Here is a 21,781-nt window from a genome sequence, read left to right as displayed (position 1 = left end):
GGGATTGGCATCGTCCCCGACTCCTCCTGATGTCGAGGGTAAATGGGCGAGGTTTAGGACTGTGACTCATGCAGCTGCAATGGTTGCTTTGGGTACGCGGTCCAGACCTCCCCAGACACCCTGGCTGACAGAGGAGTTGTTCAGGATGGTTGAGAAAAAGCGACAGGCCCACTGTCATCGGCTACAGAATCCCACGTCAGAGAATGAGGAGGCTTACCGCAGCCTTCGCTCGGAGGTTCGGAGAGCCGTGAGGCGCTGCAAGGATGGGTGGTGGTCGCGGGTTGCTGAGGAGATGGAGTCTGCCTCAGTGGCCCGTGATCGCAAATCTCTATTTAACTCGATCAAAAAGTAACCTGCAGCGCCACACCTATTACCATCATTAGGGGAAAAAACGGTGATCCAATTTCCGACCCACAGGAACAGGTTCGCAGATTTGCTGAGCATTTCTGTGAGGTCCTGGGGGAGGGAAAATCCCTCAGCCAGGAAAACATCGTGGCACAAAGTGAGGATGACCCTGCTGAGGCTGCGGTGCCTCAAATATTGGATGAAGTCACCCCCTGTGAGTGGCTGGCTGAGGTGCCATCTGCTGAGGAAGTATTGAAGGCGATCCGGAGTCTGAGACCAGGAAAGGCAGCGGGCAGAGATGATCTCCCAAGCGAAATGCTGAGGGAGGGTGGCGTTTGTGCACAGACTGCCCTATATGACATCATAACAACAGTCTGGACCACTGGACGGGTTCCGCAGGATTGGAAAGATGCCCTGGTGGTCCCCCTCTTTAAGAAGGGGGACCGCATAGACTGTAACAACTACAGGGGCATCTCACTCCTCAGTGTGCCGGGAAAGGTCCTGGCAAGGATTATTCAGCATCGCCTTGCCAGGCACGCTGAGGAGAGGCTTGCGGAGCCCCAATGCGGTTTCAGGAAAGGGCGGTCCTGCACAGATGCCATATTTTCTGTCCGTCTGCTACAGCAGAGGTGTAGGGAATTCCAACAAGACCTACATCTCTGCTTTATTGACCTGGTCAAGGCCTATGATACCATCAGTAGGCCTGGGCTCTGGGTCGTTCTTCGTGCTTTTGGAGTACCTGACCCTCTGCTCACGATCATTAAGGACCTTCATGATGGTGAGCGGGCCCGGGTAAAACTACGTGGCCGGGAGTCAGAGCCATTCCCTGTACACCTTGGGGTGCGACAGGGATGTCCTCTGGCTCCCACATTATTTAACATCTTTTTTGACCACGTAGTTTGTGAAGCCTTCAATAGCTGTACCGGGGGAATCTCCATATGGTACAGATATAATGGGAGGCTAATCGATGACCGGGTGCGGTCAAGGGATGGCTCCCTATTGCTCAACCACGTTATGTATGCTGATGATTTGGTAATAGCTGCTCAGTCAGAGGAGGAGTTGGAGACGCTGCTGCTGAGACTGGAGCGTGCCACTAAGAGGTGGGGCCTTACCATCAGCCCCACCAAAACTAAGCACCTGCCTGGGTATTTTGTACCATCGGACACTCCACCCCCACAACTCCCAATCGGTGATGGGGCAGTTGTGGAGAGAGTGGAGAGTTTCCCATACCTGGGTAGTGTGCTTATGACTGGCTCCAGTTTAACAGCAGAGGTCTCACTCCGAATCAGTCGAGCGGCAATATCTTTTAATCGGTTGCGTAACGCTGTGTGGAAGCTACCTGGTCTGTCGCTCCGCACTAAGCTTCAGGTCTTCTCGGCCACTGTCATTCCCTCCCTTATCTACGCTTGCGAAACGTGGACCCCCCTAATGGAACATCTTCGCCGGTTAGAAACATTTAGGTTGGCCTGCCTACGATCCATCCTGGGTTTAACCAGACTGGATTGTGTGAGGAGCTCACAAATCCTTGAAAGATCTGGGCAAGGTCCCATCGGTGAGCTCCTCCGGTGGGCAAGGCTGCGATGGCTGGGTCATGTAGCCCGCATGCCCAGCCAACGCATCCCGAAACAGCTTTTGTTCGGCCGGATTGAGGGGGCTAAGCGGGCGCGGCACGGGCTAGAGAAGAGATGGAGTGATGTGGTACAGGAGGACGTGGAGCTGAGTGGACTTGCCGATGACTGGTACCAGCGGTGTCAAGATCGACCTCTGTGGAGGAGGCTCGTGAAGGATGCTACTGGGCAGTTGGAGGTAGTCGCCCTCCAACAACAACGAAGGGCGGAGGAGCGACGCTCACAACAATGAGCGGAGCGCCAGGTGGCTAAAGCACAGCAGGTTGGCACAGTAGGGGGCACAGGTGGTGCATCAGCCAGTCATCTCAGTCAGTCGACCCGTGGCACCTGGGTCTGCCCCGTGACCTCCTGCCAGCGGGCGTTCGACACTTCACGTGGCCTCAGGGTGCACATAGCCTGGCACAAGCGTCGTGGTGACGTCACCGCCACTTAGTGGCGAATAGCGGTTGTTGTTGTGTGTGTGTGTATGTATGTGTGTATGTGTGTGTGTATGTGTGTATGTATGTGTGTATGTGTGTGTGTATGTGTGTGTATGTGTGTGTGTATGTGTGTATGTGTGTGTGTATGAGGATGTATGTGTGTGTATGTGTATGTATGTGTGTGTATGTGTGTGTATGTATGTGTGTGTATGTGTGCATGTGTGTATGTATGTGTGTGTTTGTATGTATGTGTACGTATGTGTGTATGTATGTGTGTATGTGTGTGTATGTGTGTGTATGTATGTGTGTGTATGTGTGTGTGTATGTGTGTGTGTGTGCGTATATGTGTGTGTATGTGTGTGTGAGTGTGTGTGTGTATGTATGTGTGTGTATGTGTGTGTGTGTATGTGTGTGTGTGTATGTGTGTGTATGTGTGTGTGTGGGGAGCGATAGTGTAGCGGTTAGCGCGCTGCGCTATAAACCTGGCGACCCGGGTTCGATTCCCGCTCACGGCCAACACCAGTGACGATTATCTGAACCGGTCCTGGGCCTCCCCTAGGTCGACTCAGCCTTAAATGAGTACCTGGTGCGGTGTGTAAACATTGCCACTAGGGAGACAAAGGCGGTCGGGCATGGTGCTGGCCACCCACCCCCTCGTGTACCGTTCCGGCCTTCATAGGTGCTTGCTAACAGCACTTGCCCCTACAGTCTGTTAAGGCTATATGGGGGATCTTTGTCTTTGTATGTGTGTATGCATGTGTGTGTATGTATGTGTGTATGTTGGTATGTGTGTATGTTGGTATGTGTGTGTATGTGTGTATGTGTGTGTATGTGTGTATTTGTATGTGTGTATGTATGTGTGTATGTATTGGAAGAAGTCACCCCCTGTGAGTGTCTGGCTGAGGTGCCATCTGCTGATTAAGTATTGAAGGCGATCCGGAGTCTGAGACCAGGAAAGGCAGCGGGCAGAGATGGTCTCCCAAGCGAAATGCTGAGGGAGGGTGGCGTTTGTGCACAGACTGCCCTATATGACATCATAATAACAGTCTGGACCACTGGACAGGTTCCACAGGATTGGAAGGATGCCCTGGTGGTCCCCCTTTTTAAGAAGGGGGACCGCACAGAGGAGAGGCTTTTGGAGCCCCAATGCGGTTTCAGGAAAGGGCGGTCCTGCACAGATGCCATATTTTCTGTCCATCTGCTACAGCAGAGGTGTAGGGAATTCCAACAAGACCTACATCTCTGCTTTATTGACCTGGTCAAGGCCTATGATACCATCAGTAGGCCTGGGCTCTGGGTCGTTCTTCGTGCTTTTGGAGTACCTGACCCTCTGCTCACGATCATTAAGGACCTTCATGATGGTGAGCGGGCCCGGGTAAAACTACGTGGCCGGGAGTCAGAGCCATTCCCTGTACACCTTGGGGTGCGACAGGGATGTCCTCTGGCTCCCACATTATTTAACATCTATTTTGACCACGTAGTTCGTGAAGCCTTCAATAGCTGTACCGGGGGAATTTCCATATGGTACAGATATAATGGGAGGCTAATCGATGCCCGGGTGCGGTCAAGGGATGGCTCCCTATTGCTCAACCACGTTATGTATGCTGATTATTTGGTAATAGCTGCTCAGTCAGAGGAGGAGTTGGAGACGCTGCTGCTGAGACTGGAACGTGCCACTAAGAGGTGGGGCCTTACCATCAGCCCCACCAAAACTAAGCACCTGCCTGGGTATTTTGTACCATCGGACACTCCACCCCCACAACTCCCAATCGGTGATGGGGCAGTTGTGGAGAGAGTGGAGAGTTTCCCATACCTGGGCAGTGTGCTTATGACTGGCTCCAGTTTAACAGCAGAGGTCTCACTCCGAATCAGTCGAGCGGCAATATCTTTTCATCGGTTGCGTAACGCTGTGTGGAAGCTACCTGGTCTGTCGCTCCGCACTAAGCTTCAGGTCTTCTCGGCCACGGTCATTCCCTCCCTTCTCTACGCTTGCGAAACGTGGACCCCCCTAATGGAACATCTTCCCCGGTTAGAAACATTTAGGCTGGCCTGCCTACGATCCATCCTGGGTTTAACCAGACTGGATTGTGTGAGGAGCTCACAAATCCTTGAAAGATCTGGGCAGGGTCCCATCGGTGAGCTCCTCCGGCAGGCAAGGCTGCGATGGCTGGGTCATGTAGCCCGCATGCCCAGCCACCGCATGCCGAAACAGCTTTTGTTTGGCCGGATTGAGGGGGCTAAGCGGGCACGGCACGGGCTAGAGAAGAGATGGAGTGATGTGGTACAGGAGGACGTGGAGCTGAGTGGACTTGCCGATGACTGGTACCAGCGGTGTCAAGATCGGCCTCTGTGGAGGAGGCTCGTGAAGGATGCTACTGGGCAGTTGGAGGCAGTCGCCCTCCAACAACAACGGAGGACGGAGGAGCGACGCTCAGAACAACGAGCGGAGCGCCGGGTGGCTAAAGCACAGCAGGTTGGCACAGTAGGGGGCACAGGTGGTGCATCAGCCAGTCATCTCAGTCAGTCGACCCGTGGCACCTGGGTCTGCCCCGTGACCTCCTGCCAGCGGGCGTTTGACACTTCACGTGGCCTCAGGGTGCACATAGCCTGGCACAAGCGTCGTGGTGACGTCACCGCCACTTAGTGGCGAATGGCGGTTGTTGTTGTTGTGTATGTATGTGTGTGTATGTGTGTATGTGTGTGTATGTGTGTATGTTTGTGTATGTGTGTATGTGTGTGTATGTGTGTGTGTATGTGTGCATGTGTGTATGTATGTGTATGTGTGTATGTATATGTACGTGTGTATGTATGTTTGTGTGTATGTGTGTATGTATGTGTGTATGTATGTGTGTGTATGTATGTGTGTGTATGTGTGTGTGTATGTGTGTGTATGTGTGTGTGTAGTGGGGAGCGATAGTGTAGTGTAGCGGTTAGCGCGCTGCGCTATGAACCTGGCGACCCGGGTTCGATTCCCGCTCACGGCCAACACCAGTGACGATTATCTGAACCGGTCCCAGGCCTCCCCTAGGTCGACTCAGCCTCAAATGAGTACCTGGTGCGGTGTGTAAACATTGCCACTAGGGAGACAAAGGCGGTCGGGCGTGGTGCTGGCCACCCACCCCCTCGTGTACCGTTCCGGCCTTCATAGGTGCTCGCTAACAGCACTTGCCCCTACAGTCTGTTAAGGCTATATGGGGGATCTTTGTATGTGTGTGTGTGGGGAGCGATAGTGTAGCAGTTAGCGCGCTGCGCTATGAACATGGCGACCCGCTCACGGCCAACACCAGTGACGATTATCTGAACCGGTCCCGGGCCTCCCCTAGGTCGACTCAGCCTCAAATGAGTACCTGGTGCGGTGTGTAAACATCGCCACTAGGGAGACAAAGGCGGTCGGGCGTGGTGCTGGCCACCCACCCCCTCGTGTACCGTTCCGGCCTTCATAGGTGCTCGCTAACAGCACTTGCCCCTACAGTCTGGTACAGGCTATATGGGGGATCTTTGTCTTTGTATGTGTGTGTATGTGTGTGTATGTATGTATATGTGTGTGTATGTGTGTATGTGTGTGTATGTGTGTGTGTATGTATGTGTGTGTGTATGTGTACGTTGAACTCTTTCTGTCACACCACCACCGCACGTTGCCCAACCGTGCTGAAAGACGACGACAACAACAAGCGGCAATTCTAAAGAGTTATCGGTGTAGTGTGTGTTCATCAGGTGAAGGGACGAGACTGTCTCGAGGACAGGCCACTTGTGTTGAAACGTCGTGAGAATTTTATCGTGTTATTTTATTTTATTAATTTATTACTTTATTCTCATTCTACGTGGTGACTTTACCGAAAGAACCAAAGAAGATGAAAACGCGTGTGTAGTGACTGCGACTGTTACCGCGTGGTGCCGGGCTTACGAAGCCACGGCGGACGATGCGTTGGCATCACGTGCGGCCCGCTCACCGGGCGTGGCGCCGCCGGGCCTAGCGGGGGGCCTGGCTGAGCGCTGGTCGGCGCGGAGGCACCGCGAGCGGCGTGCGGCGCGGGCCAGCCGGGCTCGCGTTGGGGCACGACACGCCGGTTGACCCGCCGGCACGCGGCCGGACGACGTTGGAGGGGGGCTGCCGGGCGGTCACGTGGCGTAGAGGAGCTCTCGGGGAGCCTTCGGGAAAGAGGCGGAGAGATCCGGAAGGTGGGCGGGGTGAGGGGCGGAGCCAGCCCCGGCCCGGGCCGATGTGACGGGGGCCCCGCGAGGGCCCCGGGGTTCTTCGTGTTGCCGGCGATGAAGATCCACGTCGGGGGGAGAAGCCTCTAGCCACGCGGTCTGGGACCCAGCTCAGGGTCCGGGCCGGGATAACGAGTCGTGTCCGGTGCTGCCGTAGCGTAGCTAGATGGGCGTTCAACACCCAAGCGTGGCTTGTGTTATGTTGAGTCGGTGATGTGGTGTTGCTCCCGAGACAACGTCTGCGACTCAGTTGGAGTCGCTACATATGTGTATATAAAACATGTAATAATAGTAGGGCTTTTACCCTTTTTTTGGGGAACAAAACTGAAACCTTTTTACAAGGATTCATGCTACTGCATTAACCACAATACCTGCAGTCAAATTGCAAACAAAAAACACACTATGATAATATTTGTGGCATTGTCCTTGAAACTGATTGGTCCACACCAAGGGACGGCTTTCTTTCTAAGGGACAATGCATCATATATTATCATAGTATGTGTTTTGTTTGCATTTTGACTGCAGGTATTGTGGTTAATGCAGTAACATGAATCCTTGTAAAAAGGTTTCAGTTTTGTTGCCAAAAAAAGGGGAAAAACCCCTACTATTATTATTACATTTTGGTACTGGCAAAGGAGGTCTAATGAAGATAAAAAACATGCATTTGAACAAACGCAACAATCATCCGGGAAAATTGTTCTCGGAGCGCAGCTAGAAAAAAAAAGCACAAACGTTTTAAGAGACGCAACATATCATTTACTGCAGATAGTTTCACATCAATCACTCAATCTCGGTCAATGCTCACCGCCACTATTGCCAGACATTGTGTAACAGGTAAGAGGCGTAGCCCTGCAATTCTTACCTGTGCCACTGCTGACAGATGGGGCTCCACGAGAGGGGGCTCTGGAGAGCCCCTTTGAGGCAGGCGGGGTAATTTTGACTCTTTCACGTTGGCCAGACGTCTTCGAAGAGGATTTTGTACACGATACATATATACATTATGAACCTGTGACCAATGCCGACTGTTACACTTCTAATAGGATACTCGTAAGCAATGCGTTAGGCTTGACAGGAATTGAACGATGTGTTGTACCGCACATTTTCCACGAATGCTCAGACCACTTTGGTGTGTGTGCATGTTGTATACTCTCCACAGGATTATAAGATAGGCGTCGTTGTGGTCTCATAGTTCAACAATCTTTAGGATCCGACGGTGCATTCCATAATTAAAGGTTAATCCTCTGTTCATTATGATGTCGTTTTTGGTTGCTTAGTACACTGAGTGAACGTATTTCAACGGAACATGAAAATGACTTTTTTTTATGTGACTGAGCGTACCCAGCTATATTTTCACATAGCTCAGTGCCATGATACTACTACTCAGATTTATGTTCCATTAGAAGTTAAGATTACGGTTAAAAGTCACGACTTACTTGCACGCACTTTACGTCGGTAACGCTAAACACACAAACGTTCATTGTGAACGATCAAAGACAACTGTCTGACGTTGTGACTTAAAAAAGTGTTTTAACAGAAATTCAGGCAATTTAAAACAACACGTCATCACAATTTCTTGGCTGTACGTTCTGTTTGTGTGTAACCAGTTTTCTGCGGCAAGACTTAAAGTCAAAATGTGTATACGCACTCAATAAAATGCATCGCACGACAATTGTTTTTGTGGAATTTCTTTTTTAAAACATGAACATTTAAGTTTGTAGTTGGCACGTTTTTAACGCGGCAATGAAAGTTGTTTAAAGTCAAAAGCCTCTGTCTCTCTCTCTGTCTCTCTCTTCTCGTCTCCACTGTCGCTGCCCGTCGGAGCTCGGCGTCTGCGGCTCCTCTCATAGGTGGGCGTCCCCGGCCCGAACGCTTCCAGGAAGCCCTCCTGTGTGGCAGCAGAGAAACAGAACGAAAAGAGAGCCCCATCATCATCATCATCGTCATCACACAGCTGCTGCTGCTGCTGCTGCTACTCAGCCCCGAGCTGTAAATGCTCTGCTGATACGCATGGCATTGTCCTTGTGCTGGTCACCTTTTGGCGTTGTTCTCTGATCTGATACTTGGTGGTGAGTCACTGGTAGAGAGACACTGGGTAGTGAGACACTGGGTAGTGAGACACTGGGTAGTGAGACACTGATACAGAGACACTGGGTAGTGAGACACTGGGTAGTGAAACATTGGGTAGTGAGACACTGATACAGAGACACTGGTTAGTGAGACACTGGGTAGTGAAACACTGGGTAGTGAGACACTGCTAGTGAGACACTGGGTAGTGAGTCACTGGTACAGAGACACTGGGTAGTGAGACACTGGGTAGTGAAACACTGGGTAGTGAGACGCTGCTAGTGAGACACTGGGTAGTGAGACACTGGGTAGTGAGACACTGCTAGTGAGACACTGGGTAGTGAGACACTGCTAATTAGACACTGGGTAGTGAGACACTGGGTAGTGAGACACTGGGTAGTGAGACACTGCTAATTAGACACTGGGCAGTGAGACACTGGGTAGTGAGACACTGGTTAGTGAGACACTGGGTAGAGAGACACTGGGTAGTGAGACACTGGGTAGTGAGACAATGGCTAGTGAGACACTGGGTAGTGAGACACTGGGTAGTGAGACACTGCTAGTGAGACACTGGGTAGTGAGACACTGGGTAGTGAGACACTGCTAGTGAGACACTGGGTAGTGAGACACTGGGTAGTGAGACACTGGGTAGTGAGACACTGATAGTGAGACACTGCTAGTGAGACACTGGGTAGTGAGACACTGGGTAGTGAGACACTGGGTAGTGAGACACTGGGTAGTGAGACACTGGGAAGTGAGACACTGGCTAGTGAGGTACTGGGTAGTGAGACACTGGGTAGTGAGACACTGCTAGTGAGACACTGGGTAGTGAGACACTGGGTAGTGAGACACTGCTAGTGGGACACTGGGTAGTGAGACACTGGTAGTGAGACACTGGGTAGTAAGACACTGGGGAGTGAGACACTGCTAGTGAGACACTGGGTGGTGAGACACTGGGTAGTGAGACACTGCTAGTGAGACACTGGGTGGTGAGACACTGGGGAGTGAGACACTGGGTAGTGAGACACTGGGTAGTGAGGCACTGGGTGGTGAGACACTGGGTAGTGAGACACTGGGTAGTGAGACACTGGGGAGTGAGACACTGGGTAGGAGTCTAGGCCATAGAGAAGACTGCTTCTACTGCTGTATCTGGTGTAGGCCGACCAGTTCTCAAAGACAAAGCGTGTGCACTGAGCGACTTCCGAGACACGTCGAGTAGAAGGCTTCTTATTTATTAAGAGCACATGGGGCGACACACTTCGTAACACAGCTGCACATAGACGATCCTAACACACAGCCCATCTCCGGCATACGCTGCGCCAGCTGTCCGACTAGCGTAGCGGCGGCGGCAACGGAGAGGGTGTTGCAGAACAGCCACGTGGTCGGAGACGAAGGGATCACGACGAGCAGAGACGCAGCCAGGACCCAAGACCCGCTAACAGCCCCGAACCTCTGGTTTCGGTCTCCCTTATATATGCTGGGCGTGGCCAAGCTCCACCTCTGGCCACGCCCCTTTCCAAGCTCCACCACTGGCCACGCCCCTTTCCAGAACCTTCGGGCTGGTTCATCCCCCGCTCCTCCTGATGTCGAGGGGAAATGGGCGAGGACTGTGGCTCATGCAGCTGCTATTGGCTGCTTTGGGTACGCGGTCCAGACCTATCCCCATAGACCCTGGCTCACAAAGTAGGTGTTCAGGCTGGCTGAGAAAAAAGCGACAGGCTGACTCTCATCGTCTGCAGCATCCCACGTCAGAGAATGAGGCTTACCGCAGCCTTCGCTCGGAGGTTCGGAGAGCCGTGAGGCGCTGTAAGGACGGTCGGTTGTCGCGGGTTGCTAAGGAGATGGAGTCTGCCTCAATGGCCCATGATCACAAATCGCTCTTTAATTCCATAAAGAAGTAACCTGCAGCACCACACTTATTACTATGATTAGGGGAAAGAACGGTGATCCAATCTCCGACCCCCAGGAACGGGTTTGCAGATTTGCTGAGCATTTCTGTGAGGTCCTGGAGGAGGGGAAATCCCTCAGCCTGGAAAACATCGTGGCACAAAGTGGGGATGACCCTGCTGAGGCTGCGGTGCCTCAAAGGTGTCGAAGAAGTCACCCCCTGTGAGTGGCTGGCTGAGGTACCATCTGTTGAGGAAGTACTTAAGGCGATCCAGAGCCTAAGACCAGGAAAGGCAGCGGGCAGAGATGATCTACCAAGCGAAATGCTGAGCGAGGGTGGCGTTTGTTGAAAAGTTTTGTCCACACAGTACACGTCTTTTGGCGTTGCTGAAACCGTTCGTTGCCCGTCCCGCGCTCATGTTGCTGCTGTGATAGGTTATTGTCTTTTATAAATTTGAATGGGGATTATTTATTTATTTATGCATCTACGTAGTTGGTTTACGTCATGTTATTAGAAATGGCAGTACGGGGATTCAACCGCTAGGTGGCAACTGCAGCATTGCTTTGATGATCCGGAGTAAGAGAGAGAGAGACGCCTATTAGCATTGGACACGGAGTAGACGACAGAGGTAGCTCAAATGACAGAGGACAATTATTTACTTATTCAGTTTCTCAACGGGGATAGCTAGCCCCCCCCCCCCCAAACCATCAACAAAAGCAGTGGCCATTTATCCCCGCGGCTGAATCATTTTGGTGGCGCATGCCAGCTTTACCACGTTCGCCGCTTGTTGCAGAAATTCACCGTTCAAATCCGGCACTCACCCTGCTCACGGCTGCCGTTGCATTAACCGTAAACATACGCGCCTTCCACTTGACAGTCGGATGTTAAAGACCTCGCAACGTCTGTCGCAAGATCACGCCATTGTGTGCTGCTGTCACGGTCCCGATTTGCCAAATAAAAAAAAATGACCCGCAGATTGTAATAGACAGCACTCGTGGAAGACCCCTATGGCTGAAGTATGGCAGGGGCCTCCTGAAAGAGTCATGATACTCATTGAGGTTGTCCTTGATAAACAAGCGAACACCTGGAATTACACGCAATTTGGATGACTCTCAGCGGGGAATAATATCTGAACCGGTCCTAGGTCCACACTACTTCACAACCCACACTGATCAGCATGGTGAAGTATGGTCAAACAACCTAAATGACCCAACATGGTGTAGTCAGACCATTATTCAGCAGTATTTTCACGAAAGGGCTGGTGGGAAAGCATGGTCCAACAATTCCCATGACCAATACTGTTGGGGAATCCTTCATCCAGCGGCGGATTGACAAAGTGCCGCATAAATCTTTACTGGCATGCTGCATCAGCAACCGTGATAAGCAGTGCATATGAAGAAAGAAACACCTTGATTAAAAAAAAATCTTTAACTGAATTTTTTGCCCAGCTGTCCTTTGTTGACGACGTTTAATGGCGCTGATGCATGTATAATCCATTAACAAGCAAGCAGAGTTGGTGGATAACACAGGCATTGAGATGCCATGCTGTGCAGCCGTCCACCCACCTCCAAGGCAACTGAATGCTGTGTGATCTGTAGCAGACAGTACAGTTCAGCAGTTTTCAAATAATTAAATCGTGGACATTTGTCAATCCACTGCTAGACAGATGGATGCGTCTGTGCCATGTTGGTCACGATGGTTGTATGACCATACTTCGAGGTGGCGAGATGTTAACTACCTCGCCTGGTATATAGGAGGTCGTGGGTTAGATCCCGACCCTTACACGTGTATATTTGGAGTTTTAATTTCTCTCTCATCGTGGTCGCATGGATTTTTCTCCGGGGCCTCCGGTTTTTCCCTCTCCACATTTAGTATCAACGTGCGTTTATAGAGTATTTGGCTGCTATAAATTTCCCCATGATGAGCCACTTCGTTGAGCTATCATTTGTGATAGCCAGATCGTTTATAAAAAAGAGCTATATAGCTCTGGGCCTTACCTGGTGAAATATATATTTTTAATTTAGTTTATATGGTGGAAGCCAGGGACTAGTTCAGATATAGCTCCTCACTGTGATGTTAGCCGTGGCTGGGAGTTGAACTCGGGTTCAATCGTATGGTGTGCTGACCACTATGTATTTTATAGCTTTATTTTGGTGATTTCTAAAACAGATGGTTAAGCCATGTTTCTTGCGGAAGTGCGGAGTTGGCCTGATAACTTGAATCTAACTTGTCTTCTGGTTGTTATTGTTTGTCTTGCATCACACTGGGATTTTTGCACACAGCGTTGTAATATGGTGTTTTTTCTGTAAGATTTGCTGGTTTATCCAGGATGTTTCTGTTGTGCGTCGTCGTCGCTTTAAGATGTTTCTCTGTTCATACTTTGTTGCGGTTGCACCCGACTCAAGAGCCGCATGGCTCACAGGGCTACACCTAATGAATGAAACTTGAAAACTTGAAACTGCCCTACATGACATCATAACAACAGTCTGGACCACTGGACGGGTTCCGCAGGATTGGAAGGATGCCCTGGTGGTCTCCCTCTTTAAAAAGGGGGACCGCACAGACTGTAACAACTACAGGGGCATCTCACTCCTTAGTGTGCTGGTAAAGGTCCTGGCAAGGATTATTTAACATCGCCTTGCCAGGCATGCTGAGGAGAGGCTTGCGGAGCCCCAATGCGGTTTCAGGAAAGAGCGGTCCTGCACAGATGCCATGTGATCTGTCCGTCTGCTACAGCAGAGGTGTAGGGAATTCCAACAAGACCTACACATCTCTGCTTTATTTACCTGGTCAAGGCCTATGATACCATCAGTAGGCCTGGGCTCTGGGTTGTTCTTCGTGCTTTCGGAGTCCCTGACCTGCTGCTCACGATCATGAAGGACCTTCATGATGGTGAGCAGGCCTGGGTAAAACTACGTGGCCGGGAGTCGCAGCCATTCCCTGTACACCTTGGGGTGCGACAGGAATGTCCTCTGGCTCCCACATTATTTAACATCTATTTTGACCACGTAGTTTGTGAAGCCTTTTCATCTGGTACAGATACAATGGGAGGCTGATTGATGCCCGGGTGCAGTCAAGGGATGGCTCCCTATTTCTCAAACATGTTATTGGTGGTGGTGTTGGCGGTGGTGGTGTTGGCGGTGGTGGTGTTGGCGGTGTTGGTGGTGGTGGCGACGTTAGTGGTGTTAGTGGTGGCGACGGTAGTGGTGTTGGTGGTGGCGGTGGCGATGGTAGTGGTGTTGGTGGTGTTAGTGGTGGCGACGGTAGTGGTGTTGGTGGTGGCAATGGCGACGGTAGTGGTGTTGGCGGTGGTGACGGTAGTGGTGTTAGTGGTGGCGATGGTAGTGGTGTTGGTGGTGGCGGTGGTGACGGTAGTGGTGTTAGTGGTGTTGGTGGTGGCGACGGTAGTGGTGTTGGTGTTGGCGGTGGCGACGGTAGTGGTGTTAGTGGTTAGTGATGGCGATGGTAGTGGTGTTAGTGGTGTTAGTGGTGGCGACGGTAGTGGTGTTAGTGGTGGCGACGGTAGTGGTGTTGGTGGTGTTAGTGGTGGCGACGGTAGTGGTGTTTGCGGTGGTGACGGTAGTGGTGTTATTGGTGGCGACGGTAGTGGTGTTGGTGGTGGCGACGGTAGTGGTGTTGGCGGTGTTAGTGGTGGCAACGGTAGTGGTATTGGTGGTGGCGACGGTAGTGGTGTTGGCGGTGTTAGTGGTGGCGACGGTAGTGGTGTTGGTGTTGGCGGTGTGTAACCCCTCACCCAGCCTCCCTGCTCCATGAGCCACGGCTTGCGTGTGATCAACAGCACAGCGGCCACCGCGTCCGTCAAGGGCCACGACTTCTCCAAGTCGCCCAGACGACCGGAGGCACTCAAGCTCTTCACGAGCAGCGCGCAAAACACCACCATGGACAGGACGCCTTCCCAGTTCATGGGCCCGCCGGCGAGAACCTTCCAGGCCATGGTCACGACCAGCCGGAGCGGCTCCGCCTCCCTCGCCAGCTCCTCCGTGCGGCTCGCCAAGTCCGGGATGGAGGCTTCAAGCTGAGCGAGCAAGATGTCCCCTTGGGTGTCGAGCACCTCCTGCAGCTGCCCCACACGCTGCCGGACGAGCCGCTGGGAAGCCTGGAGCTCCGACTGCACCTCCTGCGCCTGCCGCCGCAGTTGCTGCACCTGCCACCACAGTTCCTACCAGTTCTTGAACTTCCGCAGCTGCTCAAACTGCTCGTGCTGCGTCAGCTGCAGCTGCTTGAACCGATGCATTAGCTGTAAGTCCTGGAGCCGATACTGCTCCTGCACCTCCTGGAGCTGCTGCTCCTGCACCCCCTGGAGCTGCTGCCGCTCCTGCTGGAGCCGCCGCACGAGCTGCTGTTGCTGCTGCACCTGCTCAAGCTGCTCCTGCACCTCCTGCACATGCTGGAGCTGCTGCTGCCGGAGATTCTCCGCCCACTGCTGCTGTTGCTGCTGCGCAAGCTGGAGTTGTCGCTGCACCTTCGGGAGCTGCTCCTGCAACTGCTGAAGCTGCTGCTGGTGGTGCTGCTGCAGTCCCTGCTGCACAGGCTGCTGCTGCAGTCCCTGCTGCACAGGCTGCTGGTGCTGCTGCAGTCCCTGCTGCATGGGCTGCTGGTGCTGCTGGTGCTGTCCCTGCTGCACAGGCTGCTGGTGCTGCAGTCCCTGCTGCTGGTGCTGCTGCTGTCCCTGCTGCACGGGCTGCTGGTGCTGCTGCTTGTGGAGCTGCCGCCGCTGCTCCGCCTGTTCTGTCAGGTGAGCCACGTAGCCGGAGATTAGATCGGAGGTTACGACGGTCAGCAGCTGCATCGCTTCATCCTCCTACTCCTCCTCGCCGCCGCAGCCGCCGACCCTCGCCTGAATCCCACCTGCAGAATGCGACGCGGCATGGGCAGAGGCCGCAGGCTGCATGGCGGTGTAGGCCTCAGTGGCGGGCGTTGACGTCGTTGTTGCTGATTCTGCTGCTGCGGGGTCGTTGATGTCGCGAGGCAACTGAGAAGGTGGAGGAGGGGGACGAGGTGGAGGTAGAGGAGGCAGAGGAGGTGGCGACTTCGTGCCTCGCTGGGAGCTGTTTGTCTTCTCCCTCCATTCACATTTGGTTTTTGGTGATGGCGTAGGATCGATCCGTGGATCTATTCGGTATCGAGGGAAATCGATTCCTCCACGCGATAACGTTCGAATCGACTTCGATTGCAATCCGTCGGTCGATTTTGACCTCGATTCACGATCCGCACGCGAGGGGGCGGGGCCAAGTGGGTCGACGTACAAAATCAGTTCTGAGACAGAGATCCATAGACTACTCATAGAGACCCATAGACTACTCATAGAGACCCATAGACTACTCATAGAGACCCATAGACTACTCATAGAGACCCATAGACTACTCATAGAGACCCTTAGAGTACTCATAGAGACCCATAGACTACTCATAGAGACCCATAGAGTCACTGCACAGAGACCCATAGACTACTGATGGAGACCCATATACTACTGATAGAGACCCATAGAGTCACTGCATAGAGACCCATAGACTACTGATAGAGACCCATAGACTACTCATAGAGACCCATATACTACTGATAGAGACCCATAGACTACTGATAGAGACCCATAGAGTCACCGCACAGAGACCCATAGACTACTGATAGAGACCCATAGAGTCACCGCACAGAGACCCATAGACTACTGATAGAAACTCATAGAGTACAGATAGAGATCCATAGACTACTGATAGAGACCCATAGAGTACTGATAGAGACCCATAGAGTACTGGTAGAGACCCATAGAGTCACTACACAGAGACCCATAGACTACTGATAGAGACCCATAGACTACTGATAGAATCAGAATCAGAAAGGGTTTTATTCGCCATGAAAGTTCACACCGACACGGAATTTACTTTGGCAGGATGGTGCATACATTCAACATATAGGAATCTAAAATCTTCAAAAAGTTTTAAACAAGTGTTACTATAATAAGGGTTAAAAGTCTAACACCAAGGGGCTCAAGTATATAAAATTGAATAAATATCGAATATAAAATAGCTTTAAGATATAATTTAAAAAATACAAATAGGTTAACATAGTTAATATCGGCAAGGTGTCATTATGTAGATAAAATGTTAATATCAGTGTTAGCCCTTGGCCTTGTTTAACAGGCCTGCAGCAGATGGGAAGAAACTGTTTTTATGGCGTGAGGTTTTGGTCCTGATGGACCGAAGCCTTCTGCCGGAGGGGAGTAGCTGAAACAGAGAGTGTCCAGGGTGGGAGAAATCGGCCATAATCTTCCTCGCTTGCCTCATGGACCTTGTCGTGTGCAGGTCCTCGAGGGTTGGTAGATTGCAGGCAATTACCTTCTCAGCAGTGTGGATGATACGCTGCAGTCTGCTCTTGTCCTTGGCAGTGGCAGCAGCGCACCAGACGGTTATGGAGGAGGTGAGGATGGATTCAATGATCGCTGTATAGAATTACACCATCATTGTCTTTGGCAGGTTGAATTTCTTCAGCTGCCGTAGAAAGTACATCCTCTGTGCAGTCTGCTTAACAGCGGATGTCAAACAAGCCACTGTGTCACTCACAACGCACATTGCATGTTGGTGTCACGGTCAAAATTGTGGCAATTCCAGTAACACTATCCAGAAACTCCACAAGGGAGATGAAGCGTCAATGATCGCCCCCTACCGACAGACTCATGTCCACGTGCAGGCCGGTGCAGGGCCACCTTGTGCCACACAGGGGCAGCTGCCACTAGGGGGCGCCCTTCCATTGTTTGAGATGAGGTTCGATACGAAACACCGAGTTGCTGAGGCAATTAGGCAAGCGACTTGAGTGCAAATATGTTGTTTATAACGTAGTGAATGCTTGGGAGCTTGTCTCTCTCTCCTGCTCACAGATTTACCCAGCCCACAGCTCCACAGATACCAGCCGCTCCTCCTGGGCAGGTTCGGTTACATACGGTGCAAAATAAGTTCCAGATACACACAGAGACTCACACAGAGACCCATAGATTATCACGGTTGGCTAGGTATGGTGCGAAAGAAGTTATATACACACACAGAGACCCATGGATTAACACGGTTGGCTACGTACGGTGCGAAAGTTACAGATAAACAAGTTTGAGTCGCGGGCCGTGGAAGTTGACCGGGCGCGTGTTGCTACTGACAGTCGTTGAATACGGTTGGATAGACGCTGATAGAGAGACACACACACAGACAAGACAGGCGGACAGACACAGACAAGAGGAACACAGAGACGACAGAGAGACACAGGCAGAAAGAAACACAGAGACAAACAGATGACACAGACGGACAGAGACAGAGAGATGTTGAATCGAACACACTGAACTTGCTCCATTGAGATTCCTCGATCTTCGCAATGCCCGGAAGTCATTCTTATTTTTATTGATTTAATTGCGTGTGTGTACGTGCAGGCAATGTGGGATATCGATGTACACAGATATGAACAAGATCAGCAGACAAGACGTCTTTAATTTAATCGGTCTCTCCACGAAACAAAGGAATGTTGAACACGAAATATAAATCCCACGGCCTTCGTGCGAGTCCATAATTACTGCAGCATTGCTTCAGTGCAAGCCAACTGTGGACCGGTTTTGGTGGACACTGTGTGTGTGTACACTGTGTGTGTGTACACTGTGTGTGTGTACACTATGTGTGTGTGTACACTGTGTGTGCAAGCCAACTGTGGACCAGTTTTGGTGGACAATGTCTCAACAGCAGTGGGGCTTGCTTCAAGCCATGGTTGTGAACATTCAGACGTTAATCAGCAAGGGGCATTTATAGTCCAAGTTTGACAAAATCTACGTCAACACGTAAGACAAAATTAGAATTCGTGTTGTAGAGAATGTATCTCCTCTACGTGTAACTTTAAGGTGGTATGCCTTGTAACTGATGAATGATCCGAGTGTGCTTCCTATGTCAAAGACAATGAGTTGCTCCAGATGCTTCCTGAAACACAAAAGTACCCTTTGACCTGTATCACAAGAACAACGGGTCTCACCTGAGTTATCTGTACAGGTTACTTCCAAAAACACACACACTTTGTCCTAACATCACTTATTCAATGTTTGACCCTTATAAAAAATAAAGTGATGCATGTACACACAAAATCAGACAAGTGTTCATTCTAAATTTCGATTTAAAGCTTTCGTGACTGCAAGGATTCATCTTAAGTCACGTAGAATGAGAACAATATAAGAAATTAATAAAATAACACAATAAAGCAATTTCTATGACCAGTCTATTTCTATGATCAGTCACAAGCTAATCACTGAGCTATTTCAATGCTAAATTCTCCTGTTTTATATGTAAACCCCTTTGTCAAGGTGCCTCACCTCTCTAAACCAGCTTAAAAGACGCTACGAATCTTAACGTTCATTGAAGCTCTGTCGTCCCGACAGGTTTGTTCCTTTCACCTGAAGGCCACTTGTGTTGTGGCCGAAACGTCGTGAGAATTTTATTGTGTTATTTTATTATTTTATTCTCATTCTACGTGACTTTACCGAAAGAACCAAAGAAGATGTTCATTCTAAATTATTGACTGGAATTTTAACAAAATTTAATTACTGCTGTGAAATCTACTGCATCAGATAACATCTGATTAAAAAGCTATTTAAAAAAAATATGCACCATCTGCTTAACAGTGGATGTAAAACATACTATTGTGTCATTCAAAACGAGTAGGCCCTTGCATGCTGGCGAATTCTAACCATTAGCGACAAATTACACAACTGAGATGAAACATCAATCATCGCCCCCTACTGACAGCCTCTTGTTCACATACTCTTTGGTTCTTTCAGTAAAGTCAAGTAGGTAGAAAAAATAATAATAGATCACGACGTTTCGATCGTAACACAAGCGGTCGTCCTCAGGCGGAAAAAAAACAAAGTAAATGCAGGCCGGTGCAGGGCCACCACCCTGTGCCACACAGGGGCAGCTGCTACTTGGGGATGCTCTTCGAGTGTTTCAGACGAGGTACAAAACTCCGAGTTGCCGAGGCGATTAAGCAAGCACCAAGTAAATGCAATTATTATGATAACATAGTGAATGCTTGGGGGCTTCTTGGCTCTCGCTCCTGGCTAGAGATCTCCCCAACCCACAGGTCCACAAAGACTGGCCGCTCGCCCTTACTCTGCAGGTTGAACCTAAGAACTGAGTGTTCAACTTCACATTCTTGTCATTAAAGGCCTGTGACAAAGGTGCATCTATTGTAGCGACATTGTCTCAAGCTTACACATCTACTGGGTCTCCACTTGACTTTGTATTGTCTAGGAGCAAGTCCACCTACACCTCCACTTCCACAAACTAATGGGAGTTGCCTCGCTCTGCCTCACAGTAAGAATTCTCCTCCTGATTCACGTTGCCTCCATCGATGTGAAGGTTTGCCCATTTTGGAGTTGAATCTTCATCTTCACATTTTACCTTCACTTCTTTGCTCTTCACCATCACTTCTTCCCTTTTCACCATCACCTCTTCATATTTTACCTCGATACCTTTAAGTGTCAAAGCTGGGATTTTCCTCCGGTTCTTGTTTCATGAGGGATGGGCTCATTGCGGCACTTTGACTTTCACAAGCTAATTTCAGACTCCACTCCTTGTGGATCTTCTGATGCTTCTGTGTTCTCTGGTGTACTTGAAGATGTGGTGACTGTGCAAATGCCTTCCCGCACACACTGCACTTGAAGGGTTTCTCTCCCGTGTGTGTTCTCTGGTGTACTTGAAGATTTGATGAATGTGCAAATGCCTTCCCGCACACACTGCACATGAAGGGTTTCTCTCCCGTGTGTGTTCTCTGGTGTCTTTGACAATTTGATGAATCTGCAAACAGCTTCCCGCACAGAGTGCACCTGAAGGGTTTATCTCCCGTGTGTGTTCTCTCGTGTCTTTGAAGATGTGACACATGTACAAACGCCATCCTGCACAGAATGCACCTGAACGGTTTCTCTCCTGTGTGTGTTCTCTGGTGTAATTTAAGATGTGGTGACTGTGCAAACGCCATCCCACACACAGTGCACTTGAAGGGTTTCTCTCCTGTGTGTGTTCTCTGGTGTTGTTTAAGACCAGATGACTGTGAAAATGCCTTCCCACACACACTGCACTTGAAGGGTTTCTCTCCTGTGTGTGTTCTCTGGTGGGTCTGAACAACTGATGAATGTGCAAACGCCTTCCCGCACAAGGCGCACCTGAAGGGTTTCACTCCCGTGTGTGTTCTCTGGTGGGTCTGAAGAACTGATGGCCATGCAAATGCCTTCCCACACACAGTGCACTTGAAGGGTTTCTCTCCAGTGTGTGTTCTCTGGTGGGTCTGAAGAACTGATGGCCATGCAAATGCCTTCCCACACACAGTGCACTTGAAGGGTTTCTCTCCAGTGTGTGTTCTCTGGTGTACTTGAAGATGTGGGGACTGTGCAAACGCCATCCCGCACAGATTGCACTTGAAGGGTTTCTCTCCCGTGTGTGTTCTCTGGTGTATTTTAAGAGCAGATGACCGTGAAAATGTCTTCGCACACACACTGCACTTGAAGGGTTTCTCTCCCGTATGTGTTCTCTGGTGTGTTACAAGATTACATGACTGTGTAAACGCCTTCACGCACACACTGCACTTGAAGGGTTTCTCTCCTGTGTGTGTTCTCTGGTGTTTTTTAAGAGTAGATAAATCTGAAAATGCCTTCCCACACACAGTGCACTTGAAGGGTTTCTCTCCCGTGTGTGTTCTCTGGTGGTTCTGAAAAACTGATGGCCATGCAAATGCCTTGTTACACACAGTACATTTGAAGGGTTTCTCTCCTGTGTGACTTCTCTGGTGCCGTGTCAAATTTCCAGTCCGGTCCGTGCTGTATGCACGCTGGTCGCATTGTTGACTTGTCGTTCCGAGCTGCGCTGAGTGCCTTTGCTCCATCAGACCAATTCTGCAGAGGAAGCGTCAGCTGCAGACAGAAAAAAAGAATATCCACACCATCTACACGTCAGGCACAGAGGAATGCACACGTGACTTACACGTCTATACTTATTAATATATTCATGATGTAGTGAAAAAGTTTCCCAAATTCATCAGATTTGATGAACGTGCAAATGCCTTCCCGCACAGAGTGCACCTGAAGGGTTTCTCTCCACGGGCTGCTATGGCACACAATGAGAGGGCAAATGTCATTAATATGCCTGGAAGCCTTCATATCTTCAAGATGAATGTTAACCCAAAACTCTAAGCAC

At 50.5% G+C, this 21,781-nt stretch overlaps 1 protein-coding gene across 1 annotated transcript; it reads right to left on the bottom strand.

Moving 5' to 3' along the window:
* Positions 1 to 7,337: 7,337 nt before the first annotated feature.
* Positions 7,338 to 15,676, bottom strand: LOC142919517 (uncharacterized). Its single transcript, XM_076062458.1, has 2 exons — positions 14,311 to 15,676; positions 7,338 to 8,489 (listed from the first exon to the last, which is right to left on the bottom strand). Exon 1 carries the CDS (start codon positions 15,364 to 15,366, stop codon positions 14,737 to 14,739), a length of 630 nt encoding a protein of 209 aa, XP_075918573.1. The 5' UTR covers positions 15,367 to 15,676; the 3' UTR covers positions 7,338 to 8,489; positions 14,311 to 14,736.
* Between the last annotated feature and the right edge of the window lie 6,105 nt (positions 15,677 to 21,781).

This window comes from Petromyzon marinus, unplaced genomic scaffold (assembly GCF_048934315.1).
Source record: "Petromyzon marinus isolate PM22_M1 ecotype Great Lakes invasive population unplaced genomic scaffold, UKy_Petmar_22M1.pri1.0 PM_G_Scaffold_60, whole genome shotgun sequence".
NCBI lineage: Eukaryota > Metazoa > Chordata > Hyperoartia > Petromyzontiformes > Petromyzontidae > Petromyzon > Petromyzon marinus.
This window is presented reverse-complemented; position numbering and strand designations above follow the sequence as displayed.